Consider the following 10918-nt stretch of genomic DNA (forward strand, 5'->3'; position numbering starts at 1 on the left):
ATTATCATTAGTGGCGGGACAGATAGTAGTAATCGAACTAGTAGCAGTAATCCCTCAAAGGGCCTCCCTATTCCCCGAAAGGAGGATGGTAAACTGCCGGAGATGTGCAACTGCAACCTTCAATGCACCGGGTTCACTTTTCAGATGAACCTGGGTCCATAGTTGCTACTACTGCTGCTACTGTCAGTGTACTGGGGGGGAGGGATCAACACCTTCAGCGTGGCGGCCTTCTAAGCGGGTGGGACGGGGGCTGGGGAAGCAAACTGTGCTGGCTGGTGTAAGCACCCTCAGGTTAGATTTTTTTTTGTTTTTGTCAGGAGAACAAGGAGGAGAAGGAGGACAAAGAAGAAAAGGAAAGGGAAGAGAAAAAAGAAGAAGAAGAGGAAATGGAAGAGGAATAAGATGAGAAAAGGGAAGAGGAAGAGGAAGAGAAAAAGAAAGAGGAAGGGGAGGAGGAGGAGGAGGAGGAGGAGAAGGCTACTTATTATCTTTTTCATAGTTGTTCCTGATCGCTTTCTAACATTATTTTTCTAACGTTAGCTGGTATTGACTGCTAGAGTTATCTCCATCATCAGAGGGTTAATACAATACAAAGACTGCATTTTAATTCAACAAGTATTTTGTGAAATTATGAAAGACGTTACAAAATATAGGTGGAAAAATTTGTGACAGATCTGAATATTTTTTTGACAACTGTGTAACTGACCAAAATGACTGTAAAAAAAAAAAATCTTGCCTTATTAGGTGTTTATTAGGTGTTTAGAATGGCGAGATGCTGGTGAGGGACGCCTTCACGTGGTGGCACTGATATAACACGTGGCTCCATTGCCTGATTATACAAACGTCCCTCAACTACATCCCAATCCCCCGAAAGAAGGATGGTGGACTGCTGGGAGGGTAGCTTAAGCCGTCAGTCCACGGGGTTCACACGTCCAATGAACTTGGGGCTACAACAACAACAGCAACAATAACAACAACAGCAACAACAACAACAACAACTACTACTACTACTACTACTACTGCTGCTGCTGCTGCTGCTACTACCGCTACTGCTACTGCTACCATTAATATTATTACTGCAACCACTACTACTGCTACTACTACTACTACTACCATGAGCAATAGCCAAATGTAGTCATACTGAAGAGTTAATTTGTCTAGTAACCAAGGAGACTTATTTCTACCTCATACCTAAGCCTCATCAAAATTCATACAACCAGGAGTTAGTATTGCTGCACTGAGAGTACCCCAGTTCTTCTAAGCCGGCCACCGAACGAACACATGTGGAACACTGAACACTAGAGCAGCCTGGAAGAATGAGACTTCATTCTCTTTTCCTAATAGTTCGTGTTTTGGAGTCTCTGGTGGCGCTCCGGGATCCTTTGTGAGCAAAGAAGGAAGCTTATTGTTGAGATCTTGCGCCCCCTCCCCATATCTTGCTCCCCCTCCCCAGATCTTGCGCCCCCTCCCCATATCTTGCGCCTCCTCCCCAGATCTTGAGCCTCCTCCCCATATCTTGCGCCCCCTCCCCAGATCTTGCGCCTCCTCCCCAGATCTTGCGCCCCCTCCCCAGATCTTGCGCCCCCTCCCCAGATCTTGCGCCCCCTCCCCAGATCTTGCGCCTCCTCCCCAGATCTTGCGCCCCCTCCCCAGATCTTGCTCCTCCTCCCCAGATCTTGCGCCCCCTCCCCAGATCTTGCGCCTCCTCCCCAGATCTTGCACCCCTTCCTGTCTGTACCGAGGAAAAAATAGTCAAATAATTCTTACTATTTTCCCTTCTTGCTATACTTCTTTCACTTTAACTTGGCCCAGATTTTCGTCCTTTTGCAGCTTGTTTCACGTGACTCAGTGGTGGAAAGAGACAATGCTGTGGCTACACAACCTTGCCACAGCACTTCTTCGTGACCTGCACCATATTCTAGTGGTTATCTTCTGCTATTATGCAATATCCAAGAGGCAAGAATGAAGCGAGTGTGTGTGTGTGTGTGTGTGTGTGTGTGTGTGTGTGTGTGTGTGTGTGTGTATTAACAAAATAAGTTAAACCATTTTTATTCAATTTTGACCAAACTCGGTGGAAGCGTTGAGGATCATCCAGTGACTAAGCCTTTCATTTTTTAGAACAATAGGTCAAAAGTCAAGGTCACAGGGCAAGGTCACAGGAAAAGATCAAAGGTTAGGGTCACAGGGAAAGATCAAAGATCAGGGTGAATACGCAAAGTCAACTCAAACAAATCTGTTTTAATTTTAACCAAACTTGCTGGAAGTGTTAAGGGTCAGCCAAGAATCAAGTACGTCGATTTTGAGATTGATCTATCGAACGTTCACAGGACAAAGGTAAAAATTTCGGCCTATAGACCAACTGGTGGGGGCAGGTGTTGCACTCTCTTGCCAGTATTTTCGTCGGTTAAGGAAGCTCCCTAACACCTCTTCCTTAGCGATTTATTTTTGGACACGGCTGATTAATATCAGTTCACACATTTGAATGATTTAAATAATACAAAAATTGGCAGAGAGTTGCAATAAGCATAATAAATCGCTTAGAAAGAGGTGATAGGGAGCTTCCTTAATGGAGGACAATACGACCCGTATTCTGGTCAGGTAAGGAAACTAACATCTTTTCCTCCTGTTCCGTGTTATATAAATCCTTCTAACGGCTCCATAATCTGCATAAATTGCATAAAAAAGGATATTAACCATTCACATCCAAAAATAAATCGCTAAGGAAAAGGTGTTAGGAAGTTCCGTAACCGATGACAATACGGGCCTCAGTCCAAAGTGGGTTAAGGGTGTCACTTGGGCCCGTAATCTCATCGGCCAAGGAAGCTCCCAAACACATTTTCGTTAACTATTTATTTTTGGATATGAGTGGTTAATATCCTTCTATACGTTATTTATTCAGAGTATGTCGACTTTACGAGGATTCATGTAACACAGAACAGGAGGGTAAGATGTAATAGGCAAAATAAATCGCTTAGGAAAAGGTGCTAGGGAGCTTCCGTAATCTAACAGAAGGAAGGAAAAAATACATATCCTGGACGTTAACCACTTCAGCACGATTACTTCATTTCCATATTCTTCATGTTTTATTTATTTTTTCTTCTTGTGTTATCTTCTGATATATATATATATATATATATATATATATATATATATATATATATATATATATATATATATATATATATAATCATCATCATCAGCTGTTTGAGTATCCACTGCAGGACCGGCCTATCCCGACCAAAGTGGGGACGATACAGCCCATGTATCTCTACCAAGTGGCTTAGGCTGTCTGGTAGAGATTGTATGTACGGTGAGAAGTGCTTGTAAGTGTAATTGTAGTGTTGGAGTGGCTTTGGATGTGTGTGTAGTCTGTGAACCAAGTGTAATCGGCCCGTGCAAGCCAACTAGGTGCAAGCATACTTTATAGTAAACGACACTGGTTCAACCACAGTACCCCTTGTGTCCGCCAATGCATTACGTGGCCGGGTGAACACTCCCAAAGTTTATTACCCTGGCTGGGCGCGAACCCTGTTTCACTCGTGTACGAAACGCACACTCTACCAGGGCCGGTCCTTCCTATACGCTCACTACGCTCAGGGCGTAGGGCCTCCAATCGATGGTGAGGCCTCCCGTCCTCAAGATGTGTATTAAAAAAAATAAATAATTCATCATCATCATCCGGACCTCCTTTCCCACCCTAGGGCAGGGTGAGGAGTAGCAATGTCCAGACAGCCCAAAATTGCCCAATCCAATGGGCCACGCTTCCATTCACTCATCATTCAAGCCCCCGGAATCCTGGCTCTATCGGATACGCCCAAAACATTCACCACGTTCTGTAGTTTCACATATCATCTCCAACAGAGTCAGTCCAGACGCTGCCACGTTAAAAAGGGGTGCCAAAAATCCCTGATCATGCATATCTCCTCACAAAATTCATCCAGCCAGCTCGATCTCCTATCAGTTCCCTAGCCTCACCGACTTCCAAACCTCTCTTCCTCACACATTCATCCAACATATCTCTCCACCTTCTCCTTGGCCTACCTCGCCTCCTCCCTCCTTCGAATTCGCTCAGATATACCTTCTTCACCACTCTATTGTTATCCATTCTCTTCACATGACCATACCATCTCAGTACACTCTCTTCAATTCTGGTGTCCACCGACTTCCTCACTCCGCATCTTTCACGAATTACATTATTTCGTATCCTATCCACCCTCTGTATTCCACATACATTCCTCAGCAGTCCCATCTCCATTGCTCTTACTCTTGGCTTTTCATTTTCATACCACATCATAGTCTCACATCCATATGTTAAAGTTGGCACTAACACTCCTTCATGTAAGCCTCGTGCAGCTGCAACACTCATGCCTCTGTTTCTTATGAAGTAAGTCGAGAATGGTGCTTATATTGATTAATTGGTTCCACTTGCATGAACGTTGTATAAACAGTAATAACTGAATGATTGCAGGCAAAAATTATATTAGTCTTTTTGAGCAACAAAAACTAGTGGTAGTTAGAAATTTGTTTACTGGGATTTAACATTAAATGCTGATGGCAATCCTGAGTGCTGCACTGCAGATCAGCCGAGTCGCTGACAGTGTTGCCACACGTACGATAATTATCGTATGTTTACGATAACATTGCCTCTGGAACGATGTACGATACCATTTTCTATTATCTTACGGTCGGTACGATAATTTTGGGTTGAAAGCTAGCATGACGGTAAATTTTGTGGCCACATATTCCAATGCTGAATGTGAAAGAGTATTCAGCAAAGTTAATCTTCTCAAAACCAAGCTAAGAAGTAGGCCAAAAACCAAAATTGTAAATGGATGTCTTCGTTCATCAGAACGCCTAAAAAATTCACGAGGGCCATGTGTCAGATTCACTCACTCTAAAGTTATGCTTGCACGCATAGCTAATCATGCACAGTTGTTCCACAGTTTGACATATCAGGATCTTAAAGGCTGATATAATGGTGATCACTGAATAAAAATTTTAAATGGTCTTATGGAGTTATTATCTGCAAGAGTAAGCACATTTCTATGATTTATCTATTTAAGTTCTGTGGACTTCATTCTGGTGCTATACTCCACTTCACCGAGTCTGGCACCATCAGTGATGTCTTCAACACCTATAGCATTGATAAAACTCCCCATCACTGGAAATGTCTTTTTGTATTGCCTTTATATAGGTTTTCAAGGTAATGTAATATAGGCTCACCTAGTGCAGAGGATTTACATCAACAGTACAGGCGCTGAGGACATCACTGATGGTGCCAGACTCGGTGAAAATGAGAACAGTTTACCGGACGGCCACACATAATGTTGAGTGAAGGTGTGATGACTTGGATTACTTACACTGCATGTCTTGGTGTGATCCCAGAATTTTGTCTTCTTCTTACCTCATTTCACTTATACTTAACCCTGGCTATGGCTTCTAAGAAAGATGCAAGTGTCAGTGGTGGTGTCAAGCGTAAACACCAGTCTATTCCAACAAAATCAAACCCCCTTGATTTTGGTTAATTGGTTCGCCATACTACCGCAAAGAATAACCCCCCTAATAACCAGATACAGTGGCGCACTAAGGGGGGGCAGGGGGGCGGCCCGACCCGGGTGACAGCCATTGGGGGTGCCATTTAGCTGAATGGTAACTTTTTCATTTCACTTGCTGTCATTAGCATCAACAGAGAGCTAGAGAAGCATTTTAACTCTAATGATGTAATAGACGACTTCGCTTCAAGAAAATGCAGGAGGGTGAAAGTCTAAATTCATTGCTAAAATTCCTCGTGTAATAATAATAATATTCATTATCGCTCTTTATAGTATAACATTAGAATCTTCAAACTTTCTGTGGATTATGATTACTTATATATAAGAGCCTACAGCGTTGTGGTGTAAATTTCAGAATTATTGCCGATTATAATAGTATTTTTACTGATGTTGCAGGTTTTGTTTCAATATTTTTGTTGCAACCTGTATGCCACTATTAAGTATTTTAGATATAAATTTTTCCTGTTCTAATCTTACAGTATATATATATATATATATATATATATATATATATATATATATATATATATATATATATATATATATATATATATATATATATATATATATATATATATATATTTATATACGCTGTAGCCTTTTTGCCACTATGGAGTTATATGGCAATGACCATTTCTGTTTTTATATATCTGTTTTTATATATCATTTCTGTTTTTATATATCTCCGATAGAGACAGGATTCCGGGGGCTTGAATGATGAGTGAATGGAAGCGTGGCCCATTGGTCTGGGCAAATCTGGGCTGTCTGTAAGTTGCTACTCCTCACCCTGCCCTAGGGTGGGAAAGGAGGTCCGAATGATGATGATGATGATGATGATGATATATCTGAGTAATAATTACTTGTAAATTATAGCTTCACACAAGGTATCATTATTTTATTTTTATTAAAAGAATTAAAGATTATGCAGTGCAAGTTATTTACTGTACATTGCTCAGGATAGGGGTATAACTTGAGGGGTGAATATATAGGGTAGCGCGAGAAATGTAAATAACGCGGGTGGGGGGGGGGGCGCCAAAAGAGATCCAGCGTAGGGCCTCAGAAAAGCTAGGACCGGCACTGCACTCTACCAATGTACCACAGAAGCTCCATACATATATATATATATATATATATATATATATATATATATATATATATATATATATATATATATATAAAGTGATTAGTGAGGTACTGCATACAAAAAAAAATCCTTAATATAAGAAATATTGTTTTTACTGAGCGGATGTTGTGTCTTTAACAATCTTTCACAATATCTCGCTTGTACCAAGGCAGTGTTGTGCTTAAATAGCAGCTGATCACACCCAGCTACCTTGATGTGACTGCTGGCAAACATTGGAGCATAAATGATACGTTTAAGGGCTTTACTTAAGGCAGTTTCAAAAGCCTTAAAAATTTTTAATTTAAATAAGAGCTATGGTTCCATAATGAAAGTCCATTATATGGTGAACAGTATGACTTAAAAAGAAATAAAAAGGTCGATTTGTCAACAGATTTGAAATTTCTAAAAATGCTATTAAAAGAAAAAAAAGTTACGAAGTCTTCATGATCTCTGAAATGAAAAGAAACGTTATGGCCCAGATATGTCAATATTTTTACAACCTGCAGCACATCACCATTCATCTCAGTGGTCTCCATTGGTTCATCTTGCCTGTTATTAAGAATGACACATTTAGACCCCTCCAGATAAGAATGGCTGAGAGAGAGAGAGAGAGAGAGAGAGAGAGAGAGAGAGAGAGAGAAAGTAGTAGTAATAGTAGTAGTAGTTAGAGTAGTAGTAGTAGTTGTAGTAGTAGTAGTAGCAGTAGTAGTAGTAGTAGTAGTAACAGCAGCAGCAGCAGCAGCAGCAGCAGTAGTAGTCAATCAATCAATCAATCAATCAATCAATCAGCTTTATTTCATATCTATTGATACATAATGGTAATCAGTAGCAGTAGCAGCATCAGTATGGCATCAACAGCAGCAGAGGTACATATATATATATATATACAAAAAATCTGTACATATGGACATCACATAATAAGTGGTGTACTGTACAATTATATATCTATAAAAAAATCATTAAAAGACCTGAGGGCATCACGGTGCACATACACATTATTAACATATTAGAAAAAAAAAAGCATCAATAAAATATAAAAAAAAAAGGTAAAAAATAAAAACTACCATCAGTGCAATTAAAAAGAAGTCCAAAGTGATATATAAAATTGGCATCAATAACCAATACAGAAGGTCCAAATAAAATATGATAGCATCAATTAAAAATAAAAAGGTCCAAATAAAATATGATAGCATCAATTAAAAATAAAAAGGTCCAAATAAAATATGATAGCATCAATTAAAAATAAAAAGGTCCAAATAAAATATGATAGCATCAATTAAAAATAAAAAGGTCCAAATAAAATATGATAGCATCAATTAAAAATAAAAAGGTCCAAATAAAATACATTATCTAGCATGAATTAAAAGTAAAATGATCACAATAAAATATCAAAGGTAGCAGCTTTGAATAATAAAAAGGTCAAAAAATAAAATTATAATAAAATGGTCCAAATAAAATATAAAAGCTGGGAACCAAGAAAAAGTAAAGAGGTCAAAATAAAATCTACAAAGCTAGCATCAATAAAAAATATAAAAGAAATAGCACTGGCTCACCTTAAGATTACTACATGGTTTGGTCTGTGCTCATGGTTCTGCACCCAAGATATTCGTGATCGAATTATATCCATGGCATGACAGGTAATGTCCACTCTGTAGTGTAACTTGAAATGATTAATAACATATTTACAAAAGAAACCCATTTTTAAGTATGGTAGGTTCAAGTTAATGATAGCACTATTAGATTGCATCAACCTTTTGTAATAGCGGCACTGTGTGAGGGCCACATGGTGCCTCAGTAACAGCTAGTTACAGGAGGCAGCCACATCATGGTTGCTGGCATAGGCTGGCATTCCAGTCATTCGTTTTAAAGCTTTACTGTAAGCCCCCTCAAATGCTTGAAATGTACATGATCTTCGTGTATCCTTATGGTTTAAAAGAGGCAGACCATAGTCTGGCTTACAGTACGAGTTAAAAAGGAATAAGAACGTATTAATATCTATACCACTAAAATTTCTAAAAATGCAATTAAAACTTGAATAAAACTTATTAAGCCTTTTCATTACATCTTTGCCATCTTTAAGGTCATGCCTAATTATGTGTCCCAGATAGTCATATTCATATACAATCTCTAATTCATCGCTGTTTAAAGTTAAATGAGTTATATAATTTTGCTTGATCTTTGAGCCTAAGAGCATGCATTTTGTTTTATCTTTGTTAATTTTAAGTTTTATATCACTTATCATTGATGAAAATTTGGTATACAAATTATTCATGGTTGCAATGGAATTCGCACAGAGCACAATATCATCGGCATAAGCTAGAATATTGATTCTGCTCATACCAATCATGCACCCTTGGCTCATGCTTGTAATTTCAGATAAAACATTGTCTATATACAGTTTAAATAAAAAGGGAGATAGAACACCACCCTGTCTAACCCCGTGTTCCACGTAACAAGGTACACCATGCGCCCACTTCCATTTAATACTAGCTATCTGGTTCCTTAAATAGTGCATAAGTATGTACACAACATCTATTGGAATGTTCAGCCTTAACATTTTCTTCCCCAGAACGAAATGGTTAACTAAATCAAATGCCTTAGAGAGGTCAATAAAAGTTATAATGCCATTATCACTCTTGCTACTATACTTATTCATTATCTCTTTAATCAAGAAACAAGCGTCTGTCGTAGACATACCTCGCTGGAAGCCAAACTGTCTTGAACATGGAAAAACTTTTTCTTTTAAAACATCCAGTATTATCATCTCAAATATTTTTAATATACAAGATGACTGCATTACAGGTCTATAATTATTAGAGTCTGTTAAATTACCCTTACTATTCTTAACTATTGGAGTTACTATACCTTTTAAAAGTGGCTGTGGTAAGTAACAATGAGTAAAACAAGCATTAAAAAACCGAGACAAATAAATTAAAAATTCATCTGAGACATTCCGTAAAAACAAGGAGTGGACCCCGTCATGGCCCACCCCGGGGTTCAGACGTGCTATGATCCTCCTCAGCGACACTACCGACACTCGAATAAACATTTTTCGTCCATTTTCCCATTTCTGTTTAAAGTTATTCATGAAATCAAATTTTGCTTCAGTATCATCATGTTGTGCTGCTAAAAATTTCTTATGAAATATTTTTACAATATCATTGTTACATTGTTTACCGTCAATGATATTCGTGGCTTTCATTTTCCCTTGTTTTCTTTTCACTTCACACCAAAATTGTCTTTTATCTTTATTTCTAAACTTTTCCATAATGCTCTCGCATACTTCACTCTGCTCGTCCCTCTTACAGTCATTCAAAGCCTTTTTGAAATCCTTCCTAGAAGCTATCATTTCATTATGTTCAACAGTCCCTGCTTTCTTACCTGTTGCTAACCACCGCAGATATTTCTCTCTGGCCACCGAATGCAGGCACTTAACGCGCCTGTTCCATCCGGGAATAACCTTATACTTATTTGTCTGTACAGTCGTTCTTGTGTACTCCAGTGATGCTTTTACAAGAGCAGAACCAATACTATTATATAAAAGATCAATACTATTAAGGTGAGAGACATCTCTACAGCCCACCGTCACACACAGATGAGCTGGGAGATCACGAAGCTTACTCAAGTCATCGTCAACTCGTCTACGTATTTCATTTATTTCATCAGGCCTTAATTTATTCCAGTTTATTGTATTCAGAGCTTCGTCTTCATTGGATGTAATAGTTGCTAATTTACAAGGTTTGTTAACATTTATTGAGAGAGTAAATGCCATCGGCAAGTGATCCGATCCCATCATACCATATAATATCTGAAATTCGGAGACAGTCATTGCATAATGATCCCTCCCTACCACATGATCTAACCATCTACTATAAGTGTTCCCGTAGCTTATAAATGTGCAAGTACTCCTCTCTAATTTCTCGACATCAAAGCATCTTAATAGATTTTCCTGCATAAACGTTGTGAGATTACGCCAAGCCCGTCCTGAGTGAGGATCCGCATTAAAGTCTCCAATAAAATATATATTGTCATATTTCATATCATTTATAATTCCTTCGAGAGCAGCAAGCGTCTCTAGGTATTGCTCCAATGTGTTGCTCTCCCATACATCACAATTGAGATAGACATTCACTAGTAGAAGTCTCATTTCGTTAACATTAATATCTAAAATAATAAAGTTCTCATGTAGAGAGATCTGATTTATGAAAAATCTACAGTCTTTCCTGTATAAAACTGCAAGACC

General features: G+C 38.7%; 1 protein-coding gene across 1 annotated transcript in view; it reads right to left on the reverse strand.

Moving 5' to 3' along the window:
• Nucleotides 1–1257: 1257 nt before the first annotated feature.
• LOC145407410 (cytochrome P450 3A8-like) overlaps nucleotides 1258–10918 on the reverse strand; it is a 17799-nt gene continuing 8138 nt past the window's right edge. The window contains exon 3 of the mRNA XM_080278340.1: nucleotides 1258–1732. Within this exon, the coding sequence (XP_080134466.1) occupies nucleotides 1258–1732 (475 nt within the window). The remainder of the gene's footprint in view (nucleotides 1733–10918) is intronic.

This window comes from Coenobita brevimanus, chromosome 73 (assembly GCF_032717465.1).
Source record: "Coenobita brevimanus isolate Jiangsu-jjx chromosome 73, ASM3271746v2, whole genome shotgun sequence".
Classification (NCBI taxonomy): Eukaryota; Metazoa; Arthropoda; class Malacostraca; order Decapoda; family Coenobitidae; genus Coenobita; species Coenobita brevimanus.